At 47.7% G+C, this 27,521-nt stretch overlaps 1 protein-coding gene and 1 long non-coding RNA gene across 2 annotated transcripts; one reads left to right on the top strand and one right to left on the bottom strand.

The window, feature by feature from the left end:
- Positions 1-10,236: 10,236 nt before the first annotated feature.
- LOC103636196 (uncharacterized) lies at positions 10,237-12,325 on the bottom strand. Its single transcript, XR_002264373.3, has 4 exons — positions 11,559-12,325; positions 10,779-11,433; positions 10,531-10,701; positions 10,237-10,350 (listed from the first exon to the last, which is right to left on the bottom strand). It is a non-coding gene; the product is annotated as an uncharacterized lncRNA (long non-coding RNA).
- LOC100285775 (protein binding protein) lies at positions 12,153-15,924 on the top strand. The gene is made up of 5 exons (NM_001361371.1): positions 12,153-12,317; positions 12,723-12,893; positions 15,025-15,120; positions 15,194-15,343; positions 15,445-15,924. Exons 2-5 carry the CDS (start codon positions 12,732-12,734, stop codon positions 15,574-15,576), a joined length of 540 nt encoding a protein of 179 aa, NP_001348300.1. The 5' UTR covers positions 12,153-12,317; positions 12,723-12,731; the 3' UTR covers positions 15,577-15,924.
- Positions 15,925-27,521: the final 11,597 nt, after the last annotated feature.

Here is a 27,521-nt window from a genome sequence, read left to right as displayed (position 1 = left end):
TATACTTGGGGTAACTATGCTACACAGACTTAGACGTCGGCAGAACCCTCGGCGGTTCTCCCGACCTACGACAAATGTCTAAGTGCTTGAAGTGGTTACATTTTGCTCCGGCAAAAACCCAGTATATCACCTTACAAACGGGACTCCGGTTCCGCTCCCATGGGTATGAACAACCTCCACACCAGGGAGCCCGCGGGATGACGAAGTCCAAGCGGCTTGCCGGCGACCTCTGCAGCAGCAGAGACAACGACCTCCACCTTGGGCGGCTAAACAGCAGCAGCGATGACCTCAGGACAAACGCTGCTGTGAATAGGCCCTCGCTCATGTCCCCCACACGAGGGGCGAGGACAAGCCGTTAAGGCCAAAGAGTCGGAGGGCGCCGACCGTGGGTTCGAACCCACCGACACCGCGCCGGCGAACAGCGGCCGCCCCAAAGCGCACCGGCAGGTCCTCACTCCCGTCCTCGCCAAGGCCGCCCCAGAACACGAGCACCGCCCTCGCGGCGTACGACATGCTGGGCGACCCCCCGGCGCGGCTGACGGTGCGAGGAGGACTTGGACGTGGCCGGCCCGCGCACGGCACGACCGCTGCCCGGACGAAGGACGGAAAGCTGCACCCTGTCCAGGGAGTAGCAGTTCGCCTTCCCTCGCATGGCTGGAGGACGCCTCCGTAGGGCTGGAGGATGCCTTTCTCCCCCAAACGCTGGGGGAAGAAAAGTGTCACCGGCCCACGCAGAGGCAACCCCCCACTCGGTGCGCTCCTCCGCCTCAGCCCGGATGACGAAGATCCTTAAAGCTGAGGGCGGGGCGGAGGCCGCAGCCCGGCTTGCTTCTCCCCACCAAATTGACCATTGGTGAGGGAATGCAGCCGGGCTGCACGATGAAAATCCTTGAAGCCGAGCGATGGCTGAAGAGCGCCGATCTCCACGAGGCCGCGCTCCTCCAATGACAACAAGAGCAAGGCGACGCTGGTGCACCCCATCCGGGGGCTCGAAAGGTGGAAGGGCGCTGTGCATGAGGGGAGAACGAAGGCATGGCCACTGCCAGGGGGATCGATTCCCCTTTTTATAGGCAGACCTCCTCACTTGCAACCCTTAGCGTCACGGGCGAAGTCTCCACTGACATACTCCAGGGTTCTCCCCCTACGACACGGGGGCTGGGACCCACACGTCATACGATCTGATCCGAAGCGCGAAGAAGGCGAACCACCGCACGCGAGGCATGTAACCGTCCCGCGGTTACAAGCGCTCTCCCATCTTCGCAGAAACCGGTGGTCAAAAGGGTGGACTGCCACGCGACAGGCATCCAACTGCACCACAACTGTGCGCCCTTTCGGCTTCGACCACATCCGGTGGACCAGCGCAAAGGAAGCAGGCCCGCATGTCATGTAACCGGTGCGCCGGTTACGACGTACAAGAAGCTATACCGCCACTCGCGCCAATGTTGCGCCTCCTCGACTACGGAACCAGTACCGTGTTTCAAGGCAGCCCTGCGCATGACCCAACAGTGCCAACTAAAGGCGACGACCACGGGTTAGTCGACTGCAGGGACAGGCGCGGTAGTCGGCATGGCCCAAAAGTGGGCCGGCAGTAGCTGCAGCGGAAGCGGCGGTCAAATCACCCGCAGACTCGCGTCCCCTCCTGAAGCGACAGGAGAGCCCTCTCCCACGGCGTGAAGACGACGCACCCGTGTCCCGTTCCTCGAACGGCTCGCGCGCAACGGGCGCCACGCGAATCGCCCGTCCCGTCGCATTAACTCCCCGGCGGAGCAGGCGACACCTCTAGCAGGCGAGGCGGGCGTCGCTTCGCCTTCGCCATAATGACCGCGTCAAAAAAGGTGCGCCACCTTATTTAAATTAATATCCTTCCCCTCCTCCTCTCTCTCTCTCTCTCTTGCTACAGGGACCGGGAAAGGGGATGTTGTGGAAAGGATCCTTCTCGGCGAAGGAAGCGGGCCCCGAGCCCTCCTACTGATCAGGGGTTCGAATGCTGGCCCCTCGGAAGGGTTTGACAGCCGCCCTAGAGCGCTCGGGCTCTGTGCCCATTACTGATCAGGAGTTCGTAGGCTGGCCCCTTAGAAGGGTTCGACAGTCGCCCCAGACCACGCAGAGTGAGGGATGACTCTGGGTACGTCCGATACATGGCCGAGGCTCGGGCTACGCTCCCGAGGTACCCTAGGACATTTCCGAGACCAGCGGGAACGATTTGTAACGGAATCCCACCGGAGGGAGGTATCGAGCCCTCGGACCCTGTCGAAGGGGTCTGGGTCCAGCGAATCACCCGCAGGTACTTTTGGAGCGCGCCTCTAGGCCACCAGCCGACCCCTAACGAACGGGGCACGGGCGTCCACTCGGATCACCCGTTAGCAGCTCACTGGAAACACCATGTTCGGCGCCCTCCGAGGGCAACATGGCGCTTTCCCCCCTCCTCCTTGTGGAAAGGGGACGCAGGGGCGTATGATAAAAGTCGGGAAAGTCCTTGATCGTCCTCTCGCTCCGTGCAGAGGCTCGGGGGCTGCTCTCACACCTGGCTACAGCCAAAACTGTTGACAGCGTCGACAAACCAGCTTGATAACTTGGAACCTGACCATGCACCCGGGCTACGGCCAAGCCGCATGAGAGAACGCTCAGACCGGCCGAGGCACCACGAAAAGCATTCAGACCTCAGAGGAGTCAAACCACTCCTCTGAGGCCTCGGGGGCTACACCCGACGGGTGCGCTCGCGCGCACCCACCAGAACAAAGCAAAACCGAGAAAGGCCGGTCCCCTCATCGAAAATGCGCCAAAAGCCTCCAAGCGAGTACCAACACTCCCTTCGAGGCTCGGGGGCTACTGTCGGGTACCATAATTAGGGGTACCCCCAACACTCCTAATCACGGCTGGTAAACACCCTCAGACCAACTGACGGGTGCGGTTCAAGTCAAGGCTTCGTCCACCCAAGGGACGCCACCTCACCTGAGCTCAGCCTCGGGCTGGAGCAGTAGTCCCAGACGAGTTCACGCCTCGCCCGAAGGCCGTCTCAGGCAACAGGCACCTCCTCGGCTCTCCCGAAGCCTGGCTCGGGCAGGCTTCGTTGTGAAGCAACCTTGGCCAGACCGCCTCACCAACCGACCGCTTCACAGGCGCATTCAAGCAGGGGATGCCTGACGCCGTATCCTGACACGCGCGCCTCAGTCGGCCAGGCCGAAGTGACCGCAATCACTTTGCCCCTCTCTTTTACTGTCCGATATGACAGGAAAACAGCGCCGCTCGCCCCGCTCCGACTGCCGTGCCAACCACCCAGGCGAAGACTGACAACAAGTCACGATCAACCACTGAGTTCAGCCCTGGGCGCAAGAGGAAGCTCCGCCTCGCCCGACCTCAGGCTCCGGCCTCGGGAGGAGGTCTCCGCCTCGCCCGACCCCCCGACTCGACCTTGGTCTCGGGAGGAATCACGTCCTCGCTCGACCCCCGTCCTCGGCCTCTAGAGAAGTCTCTGCCTCACCCGACCTTGGGCTCGGACCGACCACGCCAACAGGGGATACATCATTACCCTATCCCTAGCCTGCTCAGGCTACAAGGAACAAGACCGGCGTCCCATCTGGCTTACCCCGGCGACGGGTAATGATGGTGCCTCGTGTGCACCATGACACCGGTGGCTCTCAGCCCCTTACGGTAGCAAGGAGACGTCAGCAGGATCCTTGCCGCACTGCCAGCTGTGCTCCTACAGGACTCAGGCGCTTCTCCGACGACCACGCTACCAAGTGTACAGGGCTCAAGCTCTCCCCCGACAGCCACGATGGCATGTACACACGGCTAGGGCATCTCTCTGCCAGACACGTTAGCGCATAGCTACACCCCCATTGTACGTCTGGACCCTCTCCTTACGTCTATAAAAGGGAGGTCCAGGCCCATCCTGGAGGGGGGTTCGCACGGGGGAAGGAGCGGACGAACGGGCTCCCGCTCTCTCTCTCTCTCTCTCTCTCTCTCTCTCCCTCACGCAACGCGCTTGTAACCCCTACTACGAGCGGCACCCCTGGTGCAGGATAATACAAGGCTTGTCCCACCTCTTGTGTTCCATCCCGCGCCAACCCATCTGGGCAGGGGCACGCAACGATCTCACTCGTCGGTCCAGGGACCCCCCAGGTCCGAAACGCCGACACTAGATGTAATGAAAGATCGTAATCATGCCGTCGTAAACATTAATGTTGTGAGGACATCGGTAAGCATTAGTGATGTCCATATGGGTCGTGCCCCCGTTTGGCCCAAAGACCGGCACTATTGTATAGCCCGCCATGAAACCGGCCCAGCACGGTGGACATCGGGCTCGTGCCGTGTATGGGCTCCATGGTCGGCACATCGTGCTCGGCCCGGCCCGGCACGAGCGTTGGCCCGACTCCCCCGCTCCCCTCTGCATATACGCGGCGCGCGACACGCCAGGCCCACACGGCCACACTTGACTGGCCGACTCCCCCGTCTCCCTCGTTGTGTCCGTTGTGGAAACCCTAAATCCCTCTCCCTCCTCTTTTGGCGGCTAGTGACATCGCCTCTCCAGGCCCGACTGCCCGACGACGAGCGACGGGTGACGAGTGACGATTGCCGGCGACGGTTTGTTTAGACATCTATACTCTAGAATCTCTTCTCTTCCTCCTCATCCCCTTCCCTACTCTCACATCTCGAACCATAATCCCCATCCTAGCATCCTCTTAGCCCAACAACGGTGCTCCTGCTCCTCGCGGTGGTGCTCGCAACCACTCAGGTGACTCAGGTGCTCCGGCTACGCAGGTGAGTTCTTACTCTTTGTACCGTGCTCCTCCTCCTCCTTGCATTGCTTTATTCTCCATATCTTCTTTTTCTTTTTAGGTATTGTTCTTGTGACGGTGCTGCTTAGCCGTTGAGGGACCAAAGTTGCTGTCAAGGAGCCGGATAGATAGTGGGGGTTCACTGGTCTAGCTTTCTACGGCATGGACGATGACATTGATCCAGTTGCTGTGGAGGAGAAGCACCGGCTCGAAGACCATAACGAAGAAGAGGATGCTCTGGCCCTGTTTGGCGGCAAACCCGACAGTGCTGCCATCAACATCGATGATGCCCCCCTCTTCATTGTGCCGGTGGTCAGATGGCCACAGGGCTCCACGAGCCCAACACCGACCTACACAAGCACTGCTGCCACGAGTTCTAGTAAGTGTCCTCCCAGATCTAAAGTGTGGAACGACTTTGATGAACTGATCCACATCGTCAATGGTATGAGGGTAAGGTATGGCGTTGTTTGCAAGTAATGTAAGGTTACTTTAAGTGGTAAATCTAGTTCTGGAACTGGTCACTTGCTTCGTCATAACTGCTCTGCTAAGAAAGAACAACAACGTGCAGGTATAGTTCAATCCTTGCTTAAGTACAACTCTGAGGGATCCTTGAAACATTCGGAGTATTCTCCTTCTGTTGCAAGAAATAAGCTCTGTCGGTTAATAGCTAAAGAGGACCTACCTCTATGGTTTGGAGAGTCTGATGCTTTTCAGGAGTACATTACTAATGCCCATAATCCTAAATTTATCAAATGTTATAGACAAACCACTGCTAGAGACATGGTGAAGCTTTATAATGAGCATGTGGTTAAATTGATTGAAGCTTTTAAAACATTTGTTTCATCTGTTACTCTTGCATCTGACATTTGGAATGGTAAGGCTAAGAACATTATCGATCTTTAGTTGCTCATTTTGTTAATTCCAATTGGGAGTTAGAAAAGAGATTGATTGGTCTTAGGTTAATTGATGATTCACATCTATGTTGATGGTGATTTTGATGTTGAGTCATCTGCTTCCCAGTATGGTGTAAGATCAGGATCATGTAATATTGCTCTCTCTTCTGCTACCTTTGTAATTGCAGCCTTTGTCTCAGAGTTATCTTCATATCTGGACATGAAGACTTAAACATCTTGAGTTGGTGGCATGAACATAAACTTACCTACCCTATTCTTTCTCTCCTTGCTAAAGATGTCATGACTGTTCCTGCTTCAACTATATCTTCTGAATCAACTTTTAGTCTTATTGGTAGAGTGATAGAGGAGCGTCGCCGCCGGCTCATAAGTGATATGGTGGAGATTTTGTCTTGTATAAAGGATTAGGAATCAACAGACTCACATATGCAACACAATGTGGAGAAGACACCAAAGAGATGGAAGTTATCCATGAAAGTATGATCCTTGAAGATGAAGCCTCTATTTGAAAGTTTGTTTGGACTGTAATTGTGGACTGTAGTGAACATTAATACTTTAGTTTGGAGCTAGTTGTACTCTTTTTTCCTTTCTAGGGTTTTCTCATGAGGTGTGAGTTCTTAACTAGAAAGGTTTTTAATGAGACAACATTGCACATCAGCTCCAAACCAAATTAAATATCTATTTTGTTGAAGTATTAATGTTATGCTTTGGAATATGGATTTGTAATTGTGATGTGGACTTGTAGTTGTATGGTGACTTGTATATGAATCTGGATTATGTAATGTGTCTCTGAACTTGTATTGCATTTTGTAATGTGAATCTGGACGTGTATAGCCTTTTTTGGGCTACTGGGCGGCCCAGCACTATCTGGCCCGTCGTGCCTGCGGCACGACATGTCACGAAAAATGACTAATCGGTCTGGGTCTGGGCCGAGGAGGTGGCACGACGTGCTGGCCCGTCCCAGCCTAGCACACTGACACTGTGTGCCCATTTTAGTTTATTTGTGTCGTGCCCATTACGGGCCTGGGCCAGGTCGGGTGACAAGTTTGGACATCTATAGTAAGCATACCATCTGTATGGCATGCAACATGAGGGAAAAAGGAACAAATGTTGTGAGGACATGAGTAGCATTGCAGGAATGATACTTTACATCACTAACTCTTCTTCTTTCCCTGTCTCCAATCCATAGTCCCACCACCGCCCACACCAGTGCAGCAGAGATGCATCCTTTGCCTTGGCACCTTGCGCATCTCTCCCACCATGCACCTGCATGGCACTAGCACAGGTGCCTACCAAAAGAAAAGCGCCCGCAGACTCGTCTGTGCCGCGCCCGTCACCTAACAACAGCAAAAAAAACCGAAAGAACGTGCGACGTGTTTGGGAGCATCAAGCCAACTCACTACCGTTCAACGATCACACATTGTTGGTCTCTCATTTTGCTCATAGGTTGAGTCATCTCCTATTCTAGTGTTTTATTTGACTGTATGATCCATACATCAGCTGTTTGATTCATCTTACCTCTGTGCTCTTTTTAATTTATTTGATGTGCACATTGATATCTAAATTTACATGAAACTCATTTGTTGACCTCTAGATTTATCCTCAAGAACTCGACGAACGAATATGGCATTTAGAGGTATCTTGAGTTCTCTCCTTGTCACGTACTATTATGTCTGGTTGTTCATGGGATTAGCATATAGAAGAAAACATCTGAGAATGGAAAGAAGGTTAAGAAATAGGGAGCGTAGGAAGGAGAATTTAAATGAACTCATTTGTGAGAGTGATAGAAAATGTATTAGTGAGCTTCATATGGATAAAAGAACTTTCTTTGTTTTGTGTGAGATGCTTAGAGATGTTGGTGGGCTAAAACCCACACACAATATGACTCTAGAGGAGATAGTGGCTCATTTTTTTTGTATACGTTGGCTCATCATTTGAAGAACCGAACAATTGGAAGGTTTTTTCTTTTGAAGCGATGAGACAGTTAGTAGGCAGTTCAACTTATGCCTTCTAGCTGTTCTAAAGTTGCAACATTTGCTTCTTAAGACCCCTGAGCCAATTCCAGAGAATAGCACGGATAATACTTGGAAAAACTTTAAGGTAAATACATAAGTCCTATAGGGTTCTTTAGTTTTTCTTCAACTATAAATAGACGCATTGAAGTGATATTTCTTTTATGACATATCTGTAGAATTGTTTGGGTGCATTAGACGGAACCGCTATCAAGGTAACTGTGCCAACACATCTAAAAGGGAAATATAGGTCGAGGAAGCGGACATTGTAACAAATGTATTGAGTGTTTGTGCACCCAATATGCAATTCTCTATATGATGCCTGGTTGGGAGGGTTCAGCGCATGACGGTCGTGTGCTGCGTGATGCTATCTCGAGGCCAAACGGATTGTGTGTCCCTCAAGGCGAGTTTTATTTCAATAACTTCCATTTGGTTTGATGGTGTAGTGTTTTAAGTGTGGATATTAACTTGAAAATATCCTTTTAGGTTGTTATTATCTTGTTGCCGCGGGTTATACAAACGCCAATGGATTTCTAGCACCTTATCGAGGTCAGCGGTACCATTTGGGTGGTTGGACAGTGCAAAATCCACCACATAGTGTTGAGGAGTATTTCAATATGTTCTAATGCTTACAATCCTTTTGAGTTAGCCCCCGAAGTTATACGCATTAACAAAGCAACTCATAATAAGAAGAACTCTCTTCCGCACTTCGATTTCGTTATTTCTCATTTCTAATCCTAACCCCAGTGAAGTTCATGTTCAAAGTTTATAATTTTCAGGTTCGACCTATCCACCCCCTCTAGGCAACTTTCACATACACAAGCTTATGGAGATTCAGATGCGACAACCGATTCCTCACCTCTGTGTGCACCAAAGCAAACGTGCTCCAGTTGCGCTAGCAACCACTGGAGGAACAACACTGTGAAATCAATCTCAAAGCAAGCTTTTGTAATGTCAGAGTGTCTGAACCAAACATGGCTCACCATGATGCCGCAAAAAGTAGCACATTCACATGGCGTACAAAAGCCTTAATGTACTTGCGACAATGCATAATTACTTACCAGGCAAAGTGTTGTTGACCATATGCCATTTTTCAGCCAAAGGTCTACCAAACTCCACTTGCTTTCTTCTGTAGAAATCAACCTCCGCAAGTGCTTGGGCTGCTATATCTAGATTAGTCATATATTCGAATGCATGCTGAAGATCACTCATCACTGAAACACTAATGCCATGTGCATAGTGTGTCCGAGGGTTCAAAGCACTACTTGTGTGACATATAGTTAGTACTAATTCATGATAGGAACATTTAAAGAAATTGTGCTAACTATAGTACTTACCACCATTTACGTAGGTCTGATTTGTAAGATCCGCCATTCTATTTGTATCACCTTCACGTACTTTTTGTACTCGCTCGTATGACCTTGGAACAAACTTTCATGCTGAGATTTCACTAAGGTATATTGTAGAAGCACCTCACTAAGTGCTCCCTTCTTGTCCTCATCAGCGAAGCGAAAAAAACCAAATTATGGCTTAGTTGCATCAACCACATACTTCAATTGTTCCCACCATGACAGGCTTGTAAGGGTTTCATAATTGTACCTGTGGGGGACGGATATCCCCCGGATCCACTGAAAGGATGAAAGACCTCACGAAAGGCCCGTGAGCCCAATAATTCTCAAGGTCATTCCTTCGTGGGTCTGAGGAAGAACGTCTAGAGAAGCAGTTTGACACAAGGTCGGATCGGCGCAGGCCTAGACGGTCCGATGAGTTTGAATTGCGATCACAACAGAGACCCGACCTTCCCGCGTAGGGGCCTCATACATCGGAACGAGGCATGGGAAGATCGGCTGGATTATAGGAAGATAGGCTCAGTCGGTTTACTATTACTTAGGCTCGCATTGTTATCATATCTACATGTAACGCCCCACGGTCAAGTATATAAGGCATAGGAGGCACCCCCTCGAAGGCACATCTCATTACTTAGCCCTCCATCTGTTTCTCTACGTCCATAACACCAGAGAGCTCTCTTGTAATCCTCCATATAAAGTACTCACGCCAGGACATAGGGTGTTACACATCTCAAAGCGGTCCGAACCTGTACAAAATTGTCCACTGCCTCTCGTGCATCCCGCACGAACCATCGAGCTACAGTCGGTAACTGCGTCCTACTCCAAAAAGCACCTCGAGGGGTAACCCCGGGTGCGCGGTCGGACCCAAAACACCGACAGTACCTCCCTTCTGGCATACTACTAAACTTGCTTTGTAGGAATCCCTGACAACCCATCCATACCATGAACTTGTCCTTCCGATGAAGAAAGCTATCTAAGAAAGCATAATTTGTTCCAAACCTAGTGGCATTCCGATGAACCAATTCCCCACCAATTGCCTCCTTCATCATGGAATGTAGCTTGTTATGGTGTATAGAAACCATGATACCTGCCTAGCACTTTCAATCACAACATCATGCTCAAGAAAATTTCCAATCTCCTTCAACATAAAATTTATGGTATGAGCGACACATGGCTGTCACACAATAGTAGGATGCTTCGCGACTACCATACGACATGCCTTTTTGTAGCTCACGCCATTATCAGTGATAATTTGGACCAGATGCTCTGGACCAATTTCGGTTACGATGTCCATGATTTCCTACATGTATCATCCAAATTAGAACAATAAGAGGCACGTAGAATAGCATTCAACCAACCATAAAACAATAATGAAATTATCTTGTATAGGTAGTTCGCATCCTGGGATTTACTAGTTGCATCCACCGATTTATGGAAGAACATAACATCATTGGAAAATAACATGAAATTAATCACTGACATTTGGGTTGGTCCTGTCCAGTGTCCATGAGTCGCACATGATGGTAAGTCCATATGTTGTCCAGTGCTCCTTGAACTTCGTAAAATCAACCTGCAATTCCTTCTCATTCTCGTCTAAGTAAGAAGTAACGATTGCCAATCAAATAGCCTTTCGGATATTGGACCCCATCACCTACAAGTTAGGTACAATATAAATGAGAGAAATGTACGACATTGATTGACAATGATAAACTATGGATCCACACTCACCATGTTTTTGCGTCTCTCTTAATGCATTGATGAAATATGGACTGTTAGCTACTTAGCTTTATGCCCTGGAATCACCTCCGCATGGAACCACTTAGCCCACCGCTAACCAACAAAATGGACCACATTCTTTCCTGCCTTAGAGAATGGACCTGTATCAATCCTTATCTAAACCATATATGGCTTCTCCTTCCTAGAACATATTCTCCCAAACACACCAAGGATACCACCTTAGGATGAGCCACCACCCGTCTCATACGTGCAACCGCTCACGCGAGCACGCCTCCTAAGCTCCTCCTCCTCTCTCGACACACGCATTGCGCCCTGTAACTCATCATCATCATCAACATCATCATCATCCATCATCATCATCATCATCATCATCATCATCATCGGAACCATGATGCGAATCCACCACTTGCAACTTCTTGCCTCTTCCGCTACTCTTTCTTTCCTTTTATCATGGACCTTATCAAGTTCCCGTTGAAAGTAATCTACAATGTTTGGTGGAACGTTGTGACAACCTTGTACATCCCCCACACGATGCAAGGTGTTGCTTGAAACGTGTAGCACCACCCACTTCCACAGTTTCTTATAATACTTGTACTTGAATCTGGAATATATGTTGTCCACGTGTTTCTAAACCGGACCGACATCCCTGAAAATAGGAACAACACGAACTGTTATTATCATATATTGCAAGTGTCACTCCTATTTTAAAAGATTTCAAACGAAAAGGGAAAAAACCCCAAAACCTAGCTCCTACTCGGCCTGTCGGCTTACCAGTGTTCCTTGCTGATTAATTGGTAACTCGCCTTGATAAGTCGGTCTACGATGTTGATTAGTCGGTCCTAACCGATGGAACGACTGGGAGGCCCACGCCCACACCATCCCCTCGCACTGCTGCTCCTACTAGGCTACTACTACGCCGCAGCCGCACAGGCAGACGCGTCGATTCAACCACACTGCTGCCAGTCTGCCACAACTATTTACTGCCGCCCCCTCATCACCGCCACGGGCCCGGCGAGCAAGCGCCAGCCAGGGGAGGGAAGCCGAGGCCTAGGACAGGAGGCCATGTCAGGGGACCGCTCGTCCACGGCAGAGCGCCGGCGGGGGATCCGGCGCCTCCTCCTGCATCCGCGCGGCGAGGCCTCCTCGCCTCCGCCTCCGCCGCCAGCGCCGGCGCCGGAGGAGGGGAGAAGGAAGGGGTTCGCCTCGGCGGCGCTGCGCGGCCTGGGCTGCACGTCGGCGGCGGCGTCCAAGGCGTACGCGCCCGGAGCGGCCGCGGCGGCGGCCTTGCGGTCGTCGGCGGACTGGCACGGGCGGCGGCGGAGGAGGGGCAAGGACAGGAGGAAGGAGCGTGGCGGCGGCGGAGCGGGAGCGGGCGGAGGCCTCGTCACCGGTGGGATCGGCGCCGATGTGTGGTGCGCACCCGGGATACCCTTCGCCGCGGAGGCGTCCTCGGTGGACTGCGTGGTGGCGCGGCACCAGACGGTGGGGAGGGGCGGCCGCGGCGCCGAGGGGGAGAGGTCCCACAGAGAGGTGCGTCCACGGCTTCCTCGCTTCTGCTAACGGATTTCCTTCGTTTTCAAAGGATTCAGTCGTTCCCTGTGGCTGGGGGCCGCCGTTGTTCGTTTGAAATAATTACGCATCCTTTTCTTTTCCTTCTGCGATCGTAGCGTGCTTTTTTGTCAGGTTCACAGCATTTCTGCCCCGCCCCCCCCCCCCCCCCCCCTCAAAATTTGATTAATGCTATTAATTCCCTATTTAATCTCGACAACTGTGATTACGGACGGTTATCAATACTGTTCAAAGGGTCAACGCGATTGGTCGTTCTTTGTTCTCTGGGTTCTTTCCCGAATTCTTTTTGTTTTATTCTATATGTATATATGCAAGTGGAATCTTTTCCATGTTCTGCTGTCTTGATGAGCTCTACCCGAACCACAGAGGCCGTGCATGTCCCGGAGGGCGACCGTGCAGGAGCAGATATCCTCGCCCTTCATGGACTCGCCGCCGCCGCACCTCGACGCCCCCTTCTTCGGGGCCGATCTGATCCCCTCCGGCCGCCTCCGTCGGATGCGCGGGTACCGCTACTCCCCCGGAGGCCTCGAGGAAGAGGTACGGCACACCATTGCATTGCACGCAGACAGACGCTTGCACTCTGCCTCTCGCCGTCTCGCGCTTGCTTACACGCATCAGCCGCATCCGTTCCATGCCCTGCCGACTCTGGCGGTTGGTGGCGAAGTTCAGGGATGCCGACTCCGGCAGTTGGTTGCGAAGTTCAGGGTCGTTAAGCGCGTGGTCATCTCACATGTTTCTGCGTGTGATGCGTGCGTGGTAACTGGCTGTACGCTGTTCGGTAACTCCCCTGGACGGATGGGTGAGAGTTGGAAGTGGTTGACTTGCTCGTTCCGTGCTCTAAACGTGACGTGAGATGGAGGCCTTCGTGGGAATTGTTAACTCAACCGGTGCCTTAACAGGCACAATGATATCGGTGGTACAGCCGTGACCCGTGTATTGACATGGGCATTTATATTAGTGTGCCAACAATGGAGGTGCGTAGTAGCAGAATTCGATTACACACAGAGAAGTTTTATAGCCAGCATAGATTAGCTTATCACTCCCTCCATCCCAGGCGTGCATGTATTTGGAAAAGTCAATATTTTAAATCTTTGACTAATAATTTAGCAAAAAAACGTATATTTTTACCCAATGCATGCTATATTTGGATTCATATACAAAAGTATTTAAGGTGATAGTATTTTTTGTACTTATTGTCTTATTGATGATATATTTTGAAAGATATGAATGATCAAAAGTTTTGTTTTAAAAACTGTGCCAAAAAATTATATGCCCTAAATAATGGGACGGAGAGAGTACTACCATTGTACCAAAAAAATGCAACTCTAGCTTTGTACTTGGTCCCATAGTTATTTGTCGTTTTATAGAAAAATGGTCAAACTTGAGATAGTTTTTTGTGGGTAGCTATTGTTGCATTCTTTTTTGCGGGTAAAGGCAGTATTTAACAGCATTGTTGGCTTAGGTTCCCTGTGCGGCTGTGCCTAACAGACGCTTATGCAAATACATGCTTTCCTTTTGGACAAGATAAACTTCACCGTGCTTTGTTGATGTGGTTATATTTAAATGGCCTATAGAATTATTTTTGCATTGTTCATGTCCTCGGGACCAGTTGATGTCAAGTAGAAGTCCTGGTGATTCAAGTCTTAGGATAGCTGCAGTTGATGAATGAATGAAACGAAAAGCGGTGTGTCCATTGAAAAAGACCTCCCAAGCGATGTGTCGATTAGAAGAGACCTCCCAACCGTGGCGTGGTTTGGTCCTGTATATTCCAACGCCAATAACAAGTATGAATACTGGATTAATACTGGATTCTCCGTGCTGAGCTGCGCAAAATGGTCACTGGTTCTTTAGAATGGGGGCAGTAGTGGCGGAACACCTGACATTTACGGCAAATAATATGGCTCGATTCTCCTTTGGCATACAATTCTGGTGGATCGTACAGTATGTTCAATGAAGGAATAGTCATGCTGGTTTCAAATGGCAGATGGGTGGTGCTGGCAGTTAATCATTTATTATTAATGCCAAGCCTGCTTTGCTGGACTGAGCTATTATTTTCTGTCTGCTTAAGGGGACCAATCCTTCATGCTTTTTATCATTTGCCTGTTGCTTCAGTCATTATCAGATCTGGAGTTGTAGTGATTCCTTCTATGTGGGCACCTGCCTAGTAATGGCCCCTACATTAATCATTCAATACCAAGATTCACAAGCACTGTCGGTCTGTACAGGTGCCAATTAATAGATATTGGAACACACTGTTAATCTACTTAGGTGTTATTTCCAAACCTGATTAACAGATGCCTATTGGCCTCATTATATAGAGTAGATAGCTGGTGCCAATCCGCAGTGTGTTCTACAGTCACTTTGCATGTTGGCCCGTTTGTGTTGTTTGGTGGATCTTATTAGTCATCTTTTTCAAAACGATGGACTGTGGAACATATTACACGGAGTATTTAGTATTGACCATGAGACCATATCGTTAAAGAGAAAGTCATCTTTGGTTGCAGTGAAGACTGAAGAGTATAAGCCTATAAGGCATGCTCACTCTTTCTAGACATCACATAAGTTGATAATTATGATGTAATCTGTTCCTTAGGCATCACATCCAGTTGTCAAAACACTTAAACTTTCCAGCAGTTCCTTATTCCTCATTTTTTTCTTGTATTTGCAGATAATGATGTTTCAGACAAGAGTTTTACTGGGAGGAATGAACATGTACGATCGCTACCAGGATTGGCGCCTTGATGTAGATAACATGACATACGAGGTACGCAGTCCCTTACGTTGTATTTGTGTAGCACCGCTGCCATCAGTTGATGACCAGACACTTCCCTTCTTAGGAGTTGGTCGAGCTTGGAGACAGAATTGGATACGTCAACACAGGGCTACGTGAGGACGAGATTGCTCGCAGCCTTAGGAAGGCCAAGCACCCATCCTTCGGTTCCTTGCGATTCGCAGCAGAAGTGGAAAGGAAATGCACTATTTGCCAAGTATGCCGACACTTCCATTTCTTTAAACATGATTCCATGGGTTCTCTTTATGTTAGTGTATCCTGTGGTTCAATCTTATAACGATGGGTCTTTCTCTGCAGGAAGAATTTCAGTCAAATGAAGAGATGGGAAGGCTAGTCTGTGGCCATAGCTACCATGTGTTGTGCATCAAGCAGTGGCTCTCTCAGAAGAACACTTGCCCGGTTTGCAAAACTGCCGTCAGCAAGAATTGAAATGCAAACTCCAGGCACGCTGTCTGCATGCCTAAGGTGAAATCAATGTGAAATTGGCAAATTATGTTGTCGTGTACAGCCCGTCATATATAATATTAGGGGGTGTTTGGGAGTGAAGTTTTTTCACAGTTTTGGAAGAATACTGCAGTATTCTTAAATACTGCAGTATTATATACAGAATGGTGTTTGGCAAGCTGGCTAAAATCTATGTTTTCAAAACTGTAGTATTACAAATACTATAGTTGTTTTAAGGTATTCTAAACTTAGGTCTGGACCTCAGTTTTCAAAACTGCGGTATTGTAAACTGCGGTATTGTCATGACTAAAGTATACTGTAGTATTTCAAAAACTGTGGTTTTCAAAAACTTTGTTCCCAAACAGGGCCTTATTGTATACACACGATCCATCCGTTGCGTCTTGCATAAAGAAAATGCGATGTTTTTGGCCATGTTCCATCGAACTACGGATCCTGATACCTTATTTTGGTTGACTACAAAAGGTATTTGCAGTATCGTTAGGAGGAGCCTTTGGTTTTTGTAGTGTATCTACTCTCTATCAGTTGTGTGCTGAAGTGGTACAAAAATTAATACCCAACTATTTCCTCCGTCTCAAAATAAATATACAACTCACTTATGAAGAAATTGAACTGTAATAAATTTAACCTAGTATATGTAAAGAGAACTAATGTCTATGATGTAATAAGTGTCATATTTTTATGATAAGTTTATTTGGAGATAGAAATATTGATATTGTTTTTCCTATACTGATCAGATGCATACTTACTTTTAGGTTGCAAAGTTTAGACCATGGAGTGTGAAATTTTATACCCAACTAACTTTTTAGACTGGAATCGAAGCCATCATACTCCCGAGAGCGGCGTGGAGTGTGCCAGCTGGCGAGCTCGGCTTATTTGGTCGTCCGAGCAGTGTGTGGGTATGTTTGGTTTCCTGCCTTCCCCCTTTGAATGAAGGCTTCGCAGAGCCAATTTGGGTCTATTTGGTTGGCTGAATAGCCGACCTTCAGGCCAGTTTCCAGCAATTCACCGACTACGTCTAAGCCAGGCCAGGTGGGAACGACGAGGGTGGCCTTTTCCTATCAAATTGTTGCATCAGTTAACAACTACACCATACTCAATGGCACGTCTACCACTACAGCAGGACGTCCTATGCACTTTGGCACAATCAAAGGCATGGCATATGACTCTATGACCAAAATAAGGTTGTAGTTGTCAGGCCACAATAGACTAGGACCCACGGTTTGACTGATACGTAATATCGTCTTCTACTTTGGCCTATAAAATGGAGGAACGAAGCAAGTAGAACATGTTAGAGGTTGGAAATTAAAACTAGATCATTTCCAACTAGATCCCAGAATCTAGGATTCGTAATCACCACAGGACAAGCATAAAGATGAACTAGGAACCGTTAGGCTATCTAGGATTCGTAATCACCACAGGACAAGCATAAAGATGAACTAGGAACCGTTAGGCTAGAACTCTCGCCAGAACCAAACAAGAAGGGACATTAGGAGGTCGTGGCATTCGGTTGATACTCAATACTGTAATCTTCTTCACTTTGTGTTCATCATTCTAGGACGTACAAGAGAACATATAATATTATTTATACTGCAGCTCGATTAAACACGCACGCTAGACTACACCTTCTGCTTTATATGTTACAGTTTCAATCTTTTTGGGTGCCTTCCATATCCCGGTGTTGTACGACGATAATGTGCTTCACTATTTACTATACCGGTATATCATATTTCAAGCTTTAGTTCATTCTACGTTAAGTGATATAAAAAGGAGAAACTGATATCATTTTAAACCATTCATATTTGACAGAATTTTTATCTTGTTTATATCTCTTAACATAGAATAAGATGTATTGGTAGAATAAGCATCTATGTTTTTTTTTGCATTTTTTGTAACTTTAATAATTTGGTTCAAACCAGACTTAGGTTGTGAAAGGGAATTAGGCTTACACCTAGTTCCGATATAATTTTGGTGGTTGAATTGCCCAACACAAATCTTTGGACTAACCAGTTTGCTCTAGTTAATAAGTTATACAGGTGTCAAAGATTCACATCAAGCCAATTAAGAGGACCAAAGTTGGGTTCAAATAAAGAGCTAAAGGCAACGAAGGCACCTCTGGTCTGGAGGCACCGGACTGTCCGGTGTACACCGGACAGTGTCCGGTGCACCACCGGACAGTGTCCGGTGCACCACCGGACATGTCCGGTGCACCAGAGGACTTCAACACAAACTCGCCACCTTCGGGAATTTCCAGAGGCAACTCCGCTATAATTCACCGGACTGTCCGGTGTACACCGGACATGTCCGGTGCTCCAAGGAAGGGTGGCCTCCGGAACTCGCCTGCCTCGGGTTTTCACTTCAGCTGCTCCGCTAAAATTCACCGGACTGTCCGGTGTACACCGGACTGTCCGGTGTACACCGGACTGTCCGGTGCATCCTCGGAGCAACGGCTACTTCGCGCCAACGGCTACCTGCGACGGCATTTAATGCGCGCGCAGCGCGCGCAGAAGTCAGAGTCGCCTATGCCGGCGCACCGGACAGTGAACAGTACATGTCCGGTGTGCACCGGACATCCAGGCGGGCCCACAAATCAGAAGCTCCAACGGTCAGAATCCAACGACAGTAATGACGTGGCGGGGACACCGGACTGTCCGGTGTGCACCGGACTGTCCGGTGCGCCATCGAACAGACAGCCTCCCAACGGCCACTTTTGGTTGTTGGGGCTATAAATACCCCAACCACCCCACCATTCATTGCATCCAAGTTTTCCAGCTTCCAACCACTATACAAGAGCTAGCATTCATTGCAAAGCACACCAAAAGAGATCAAATCCTCTCCCAACTCCACACAAAGCATTAGTGATTAGAGAGAGTGATTTGTAGTGTTCATTTGAGCTCTTGCGCTTGGATCGCTTCTTTTCTTTCGTATTCTTTCTTGTGATCAAACACTCACTTGTAATTGAGGCAAGAGGCACCAATCGTGTGGTGGCCCTTGCGGGAAGTTTGATTCCCAAGTGATTTGAGAAGAGAAGCTCACTCGGTCCAAGGGACCGTTTGAGAGAGGGAAGGGTTGAAAGAGACCCGGCCTTTGTGGCCTCCTCAACGGGGAGTAGGTTTGAGAGAACCGAACCTCGGTAAAACAAATCCGTGTGTCTCACTTCATTATCCGCTTGCGATTTGTTTTGCGCCCTCTCTCGCGGACTCGATTATATTTCTAACGCTAACCCGGCTTGTAGTTGTGATTATATTTGAGAATTTCAGTTTCGCCCTATTCACCCCCCCTCTAGGCGACTATCAATTGGTATCGGAGCCTAGTGCTTCATTAGAGCCTAACCGCTCGAAGTGATGTCGGGAGATCACGCCAAGAAGGAGATGGAGACCGGCGAAAAGCCCACTACAAGCCACGGGAGCACTTCATCGGAAGAGTCCCGCACCAAGAGGAAGGAGAAGAAGAAGGACTCCTCCAAACGGAAGGAGAAAAGATCTTCCTCTTTTCACCACAAAGAGAAGAAGGAAAAATCTTCTTCTCACAAGTCGCATCGGAAAGGCGACAAGCACAAGAGGATGAGGAAAGTGGTCTACTACGAGACCGACACTTCTACAACATCGACCTCCGACTCCGATGTGCCCTCCGTAACTTCTAAACGCCAAGAGCGTAAGAAGTTTAGTAAGATCCCCTTACACTATCCTCGTACATCTAGACATACTCCATTACTTTCCGTTCCATTAGGCAAACCGCCAACCTTTGACGGTGAAGATTATGCTAGGTAGAGTGATTTAATGAAATTTCATCTAACCTCACTCCACAAAAGTATATGGAATTTTGTTGAGTTTGGAGCACAGGTACCATCAATAGGGGATGAGGATTATGATGAGGACGAGGTGGCCCAAATCGAGCACTTCAACTCCCAAGCCACAACCATACTCTTGGCCTCTCTAAATAGAGAGGAGTACAACAAGGTGCAAGGGTTGAAGAGTGCAAAGGAAATTTGGGACCTCCTCAAGACCGCGCACGAGGGTGATGAACTAACAAAGATCACCAAGCGGGAAACGATCGAGGGGGAGCTCGGTCGCTTTCGACTTCGCCAAGGGGAAGAGCCACAAGACATGTACAACCGGCTCAAGGCTTTGTGATAGTCGCCTAGAGGGGGGGTGAATAGGGCGAAACTGAAATTTACAAATATAAACACAACTACAAGCCGGGGTTAGCGTTAGTAATAAGGAACGAGTCCACAAGAGAGGGCGCAAAACAAATCCCAAGCGAATAAGCAAGTGAGACACGGAGATTTGTTTTACCGAGGTTCGGTTCTTGCAAACCTACTCCCCGTTGAGGAGGCCACAAAGGCCGGGTCTCTTTCAACCCTTCCCTCTCTCAAACGATCCACGGATCGAGTGAGCTTCTCTTCTCAAATCAAAGCCGGGAACAAAACTTCCCCGCAAGGGCCACCACACAATTGGTGCCTCTTGCCTTGATTACAATGGAGTTGTGATCTCAAGAACAAGTGAGAAAGAAAAGAAGCAATCCAAGCGCAAGAGCTCAAATGAACACGGCAAATCACTCTCTCTAGTCACTAGGGTTTTGTGATGAATTGGAGAGGATTTGATCTCTTTGTATGTGTCTAGAATTGAATGCCTAGCTCTTGTAAGTGGTTGGGAAGTGGAAGACTTGGATGCAATGAATGGTGGGGTGGTTGGTGTATTTATAGCCCCAACCACCAAATGTGGCCGTTGGGAACCTGTCTGTTCGATGTCGCACCGGACAGTCCGGTGCCCCTGCCACGTCATCACTGCCGTTGGATTCTAGCCGTTTGGAGCTTCTGACTTGTGGGCCCTCCTGGGTGTCCGGTGCACATCGGACATGTACTGTTTGATGTCCGGTGCACCGGTATGGGCGTGCCTGACGTCTGCGCGCGCTGCGCGCGCATTAAATGCACCGCAGGGAGCCGTTGGCGCCGCAGGGAGCCGTTGCTCCGCTGGCACACCGGACAGTCCGGTGAATTATAGCGGACGAGCCGTTGGCGTTTCCCGAAGCTGGCGAGTTCCTGAGGCCGACCTCCCTTGGCGCACCGGACACTGTCCGGTGTACACCGGACAGTCCGGTGAATTATAGCCGAGTCGCCTCAGAAATTCCCGAAGGTAGCAAGTTTGAATCAGAGTCCCCTGGTGCACCGGACAGGTACTGTTCACTGTCCGGTGGCACACCGGACAGTCCGGTGCGCCAGACCAGGGGTGCCTTCGGTTGCCCCTTTGCTCCTTTATTGAATCCAAGACTTGGTCTTTTTATTGGCTGAGGGTGAACCATTTACACCTGTATAATCTACACACTTGGGCAAACTAGTTAGTCCAATTATTTGTGTTGGGCAATTCAACCACCAAAATTATTTAGGAACTAGGTGTAAGCCTAATTCCCTTTCAATCTCCCCCTTTTTGGTGATTGATGCCAACACAAACCAAAGCAAATATAGAAGTGCATAATTGAACTAGTTTGCATAATGTAAGTGTAAAGGTTGCTTGGAATTTGAGCCAATAAAACTACTTATAAGATATGCATGGAATGTTTCTTTCTTTATTTAGCATTTTGGACCACGCTTGCACCACATGTTTTGTTTTTGCAAACTCTTTTGTAAATCATTTTCAAAGTTCTTTTTGCAAATGGTCAAAGGTGAATGAATAAGATTTTGCAAAGCATTTTTAAGATTTTTAAGTTTTCTCCCCCTGTTTCAAATGCTTTTCCTTTGACTAAACAAAACTCCCCCTAAATGAGATCCACCTCTTAGTGTTCAAGAGGGTTTTGATATATAATTTTTGAAATGCTACTTTCTCCCTCTTTTGAACATAATGGGTTACCAATTGATAAATACTCTTGGAAAGCACTTAAGTTTTTGAAATTGGTGGTGGTGCGGTCCTTTTGCTTTGGGCTCATTTCTCCCCCTTTTTGGCATGAATCGCCAAAAACGGAATCATTAGAGCCCTTTTAGAATTATCTTCCTCTTTGGTCATATGAAAATGAGTTAAGATTATACCAAAGATGAAGTCCTTTTCTTTGATGCTCATTTCTCCCCAAAGAATAGAGAGTTGCTTGGAGTGATGGCGAAGGATGAGTTACGGAGTGGAAGCCTTTGTCTTCGCCGAAGACTCCAATTCTCTTTCAATATACCTATGACTTGGTTTGAAATAGACTTGAAAACACATTAGTCATAGCATATAAAAGAGATATGATCAAAGGTATTCAAATGAGCTATGTGTGCAAGCTAGCAAAAGAAATTTCTAGAATCAAGAATATTGAGCTCATGCCTAAGTCTGGTAAAAGTTTGTTCATCAAGAGGCTTGGTAAAGATATCGGCTAATTGATCTTTAGTGTTAATATAAGAAATCTCGATATCTCCCTTTTGTTGGTGATCCCTAAGAAAATGATACCGAATGGCTATGTGCTTAGTGCGGCTATGCTCGACGGGATTGTCGGCCATTTTGATTGCACTCTCATTATCACATAGCAAAGGGACTTTGGTTAATTTGTAACCGTAGTCCCGCAGGGTTTGCCTCATCCAGAGCAATTGCGCGCAACAATGACCTGCGGCAATGTACTCGGCTTCGGCGGTGGAAAGAGCGACTGAATTTTGCTTCTTTGAAGCCCAAGACACCAAGGATCTTCCCAAGAACTGGCAAGTCCCCGATGTGCTCTTCCTATTAATTTTGCACCCCGCCCAATCGGCATCCGAATAACCAATCAAATCAAAAGTGGATCCCCGAGGGTACCAAAGCCCAAACTTAGGAGTATAAGCCAAATATCTCAAGATTCGTTTTACGGCCGTAAGGTGGGATTCCTTAGGGTCGGATTGGAATCTTGCACACATACATACGGAAAGCATAATGTCCGGTCGAGATGCACATAAATAAAGCAATGAACCAATCATCGACCGGTATACCTTTTGATCCACGGACTTACCTCCCGTGTCGAGGTCGAGATGCCCATTTGTTCCCATGGGTGTTTTGATGGGTTTGGCATCCTTCATCCCAAACTTTGTTAGAATGTCTTGAGTGTACTTCGTTTGGCTAATGAAGGTGCCCTCTTGGAGTTGCTTGACTTGGAATCCTAGAAAATACTTCAACTCCCCCATCATAGACATCTCGAATTTCTGTGTCATGATCCTACTAAATTCCTCACAAGTAGATTCGTTAGTAGACCCAAATATGATATCATCAACATAAATTTGGCATACAAACAAATCATTTTCAAGAGTTTTCGTGAATAGAGTAGGATCGGCTTTACCGACTTTGAAGCCATTAGCAATAAGGAAATCTCTAAGGCATTCATACCATGCTCTTGGGGCTTGCTTGAGCCCATAAAGCGCCTTAGAGAGCTTATAGACATGGTTAGGATACTCACTGTCTTCAAAGCCGGGAGGTTGCTCAACATAGACCTCTTCCTTGATTGGTCCGTTGAGGAAGGCACTTTTCACGTCCATTTGATAGAGCTTAAAGCCATGGTAAGTAGCATAGGCTAATAATATTCGAATTGACTCAAGCCTAGCTACGGGTGCATAGGTTTCACCGAAATCCAAACCTTCGACTTGTGAATACCCTTTGGCCACGAGTCGAGCTTTATTCCTTGTCACCACACCATGCTCATCTTGCTTGTTGCGGAAGACCCATTTGGTTCCCCCTTATGAATGTCGCCGAGGATAGTGTCGACGGGGTGATCTCGTTGGATTGCTTGGTGGACTCTTGGGTGTGACGGTCTTTGCTCCTCATCCTCCTTGTCTTCCTCATTTGCATCTCCCCCTTGATCAATGCCATCATCTTGAGGTGGCTCATTTGCTTGATCTTCTTCTTCATCAACTTGAGCTTCATCCTCATTTTGAGTCGGTGGAGATGCTTGCATTGAGGAGGATGGTTGATCTTGTGCATGTGGAGGCTCTTCGGATTCCTTAGGACACACATCCCCAATGGACATGTTCCTTAGCGCTATGCATGGAGCCTGTTCTTCACCTATCTCATCAAGATCAACTTGCTCTACTTGAGAGCCGTTAGTCTCATCAAACACAACGTCACAAGAAACTTCAACAAGTCCTGAGGACTTGTTAAAGACTCTATATGCCCTTGTGTTTGAGTCATATCCTAGTAAAAAGCCTTCTACAGTTTTAGGAGCAAATTTAGATTTTCTACCTCTCTTAACAAGAATAAAACATTTGCTACCAAAAACTCTAAAATATGAAATGTTGGGCTTTTTACCGGTTAGGAGTTCATAAGATGTCTTCTTGAGGATTCGGTGTAGATATAACCGGTTGATGGCGTAGCAAGCGGTGTTGACCGCCTCGGCCCAAAACCGATCCGAAGTCTTGTACTCATCAAGCATGGTCCTTGCCATGTCCAATAGAGTTCTATTCTTCCTCTCCACTACACCATTTTGTTGTGGCGTGTAGGGAGAAGAGAATTCATGCTTGATGCCCTCCTCCTCAAGGAAGCCTTCAATTTGAGAATTCTTGAACTCCGTCCCGTTGTCGCTTCTTATTTTCTTGATCCTTAAGGCAAACTCATTTTGAGCCCGTCTCAAGAATCCCTTTAAGGTCTCTTGGGTTTGAGATTTTTCCTGAAAAAAGAATACCCAAGTGAAGCGAGAATAATCATCCACTATTACAAGACAATACTTACTCCCGCCGATGCTTATGTAAGCAATCGGGCCGAATAGATCCATGTGGAGTAGCTCAAGCGGCCTGTCGGTCGTCATGATGTTCTTGTGTGGATGATGGACTCCAACTTGCTTCCCTGCCTGGCATGCGCTACAAATCCTGTCTTTCTCAAAATGAACATTTGTTAATCCTAAAATGTGCTCTCCCTTTAGAAGCTTATGAAGATTCTTCATCCCAACATGGGCTAGTCGGCGGTGCCAGAGCCAACCCATGTTAGTCTTAGCAATTAAGCATGTGTCGAGTTCAGCTCTATCAAAATCTACTAAGTATAGCTGACCCTCTAACACACCCTTAAATGCTATTGAATCATCACTTCTTCTAAAGACAGTGACACCTGTATCAGTAAAAAGACAGTTGTAGCCCATTTGACATAATTGGGAAACAGAAAGCAAGTTGTAATCTAGAGAATCTACAAGAAAAACATTGGAAATAGAATGGTCAGGAGATATAGCAATTTTACCCAAACCTTTGACCAAACCTTGATTTCCATCCCCGAATGTGATCGCTCTTTGGGGATCTTGGTTTTTCTCATATGAGGAGAACATCCTTTTCTCCCCTGTCATGTGGTTTGTGCACCCGCTGTCGAGTATCCAACTTGAGCCCCCGGATGCATAAACCTACAAAACAAATTTAGTTCTTGACTTTAGGTACCCAAATGGTTTTGGGTCCTTTGGCATTAGACACAAGAACTTTGGGTACCCAAACACAAGTCTTTGACCCCTTGTGCTTGCCCCCAACATATTTGGCAACTACTTTGCCGGATTTGTTAGTCAACACATAAGAAGCATCAAAAGTTTTAAATGAAATAGCATGATCATTTGATGCATTAGGAGTTTTCTTTCTAGGCAACTTGGCACGGGTTGGTTGCCTAGAGCTAGATGTCTCACCCTTATACATAAAAGCATGATTGGGGCCAGAGTGAGACTTCCTAGAATGAATTTTCCTAATTTTGTCCTCGGGATAACCGGCAGGGTATAAAATGTAACCCTCGTTATCCTGAGGCATGGGAGCCTTGCCCTTAACAAAATTAGACAATCTCTTAGGAGGGGCACTAATTTTGACATTGTCTCCCCTTTGGAAGCCAATGCCATCCTTAATGCCCGGGCGTCTCCCATTATAAAGCATGCTTCTAGCAAATTTAAATTTTTCATTCTCTAAGTTATGCTCGGCAATTTTAGCATCTAATATTGCTATATGATCATTTTGTTTTTTAATTAAAGCCATGTGATCATGAATAGCATTAATATCAACATCTCTACATCTAGTACAAATGGAAACATGCTCAATGGTAGATGTAGAGGGTTTGCAAGATTTTAATTCTACAACCTTAGCATGCAAGATATCATTCTTAGTTCTAAGGTCGGAAATGGTAGTATTGCAAACATCAAAATCCTTAGCCTTAGCAAGCAATTTTTCATTCTCAATTCTAAGGCTAGCAAGAGAAATGTTCAATTCTTCAATCCTAGCAAGCAAATCATCATTATTATCTCTAGAATTGGGAATTGAATTATTACAAACAAGTGAATCAACCTTAGCATTTAAACTAGCATTTTCATGTCTAAGGTTGTCAATCATCTCACGGCAAGTGCTTAGCTCACTAGATAAATTTTCACATTTTTCTACTTCTAGAGCATAAGCCTTTTTAACCTTAACATGTTTTTTGTTTTCTTTAATTAGACAATCCTCTTGGGAATCCAAAAGGTCATCCTTTTCATGAATAGCACTAACCAATTCATTTAATTTATCCTTTTGAGCTATGTTAAGGTTGGCAAAAAGGGAACGCAAATTATCTTCCTCATCACTAGCATTATCATCACTAGAAGATTCATATTTAGTGGATGAGTTGGATTTAACCTTCTTCCGTTTGCCGTCCTTTGCCATGAGGCACTTGTGGCCGACGTTGGGGAAGAGGAGTCCCTTGGTGACGGCGATGTTGGCGGCGTCCTCGTCGTTGGAGGAGTCGCTTGAGCTTTCGTCGGAGTCCCACTCGCGACAAACATGAGCATCGCCGCCCTTCTTCTTGTAGTACCTTTTCTTCTCCTTTCTTCTCCCCTTCTTGTCGTCGCCTCGATCACTGTCACTAGATATAGGACATTTAGCAATAAAATGACCGGGCTTACCACATTTGTAGCAAACCTTCTTGGAGCGGGACTTGTAGTCTTTCCCCCTCCTTTGTTTGAGGATTTGGCGGAAGCTTTTGATGACGAGCGCCATCTCCTCATTGTCAAGCTTGGAGGCGTCTATTGGTTGTCGACTTGGTGTAGACTCCTCCTTCTTCTCCTCCGTTGCCTTGAATGCAACGGGTTGGGCTTCGGATGAGTCGCCAAGCTCGTTGATTTTCCTCGAGCCTTCTATCATGCACTCAAAACTTACAAAATGCCCGATAACTTCCTCGGGGGTCATTTTAGTATATCTAGGATTACTACGAATCAATTGAACTTGAGTGGGATTAAGAAAAATGAGAGATCTTAAAATAACATTTACCACTTCGTGATCGTCCCACTTCTTGCTCCCGAGGTTGCACACTTGGTTCACCAAGGTTTTGAGCCGGTTGTACATGTGTTGTGGCTCCTCCCCTTTGCGAAGCCGGAACCGACCGAGCTCCCCCTCGATCGTTTCCCGCTTGGTGATCTTGGTGAGCTCGTCTCCCTCGTGTGCGGTTTTGAGCACATCCCAAATCTCCTTGGCGCTCTTCAACCCTTGTACTTTGTTATACTCCTCTCTACTTAGAGAGGCGAGGAGTATTGTTGTTGCTTGAGAGTTGAAGTGCTCGATTTGGGCCACCTCATCCTCATCATAGTCCTCATCCCCTACGGATGGTACCTGCGCGCCAAACTCAACAACATCCCATATGCTTTTGTGGAGCGAGGTTAGATGAAATCGCATTAAATCGCTCCACCTAGCGTAATCTTCACCATCAAAAGTTGGTGGTTTGCCTAATGGGACGGAAAGTAAAGGTGTATGTTTGGAAATGCGAGGGTAGCGTAGGGGGATCTTGTGGGGGATAGATATCCCCTGGGTCCACTAAAGAAGTAAAAGGCCTCACGAAAAGCCCAAGGGCCCAATAATTCGTAAGGTCATTCTTTCGTGGGCCTAGGGAAAGACAACCAATAAAGAAGACGTGGGACTGATTAGTGCAAACACAGGCGGCCCACAACGTCGAATGAATGGATTACAACAGAGGCCCGACTTTCCCGCGCTGAAGCCCTCATGCAACAGAGCC

Source organism: Zea mays, chromosome 8, assembly GCF_902167145.1.
Source record: "Zea mays cultivar B73 chromosome 8, Zm-B73-REFERENCE-NAM-5.0, whole genome shotgun sequence".
In the NCBI taxonomy this organism is placed as follows: domain Eukaryota; kingdom Viridiplantae; phylum Streptophyta; class Magnoliopsida; order Poales; family Poaceae; genus Zea; species Zea mays.
Note: the sequence above shows the minus strand (reverse complement) of the source record. Positions and strands in the feature narration are given on the sequence as shown.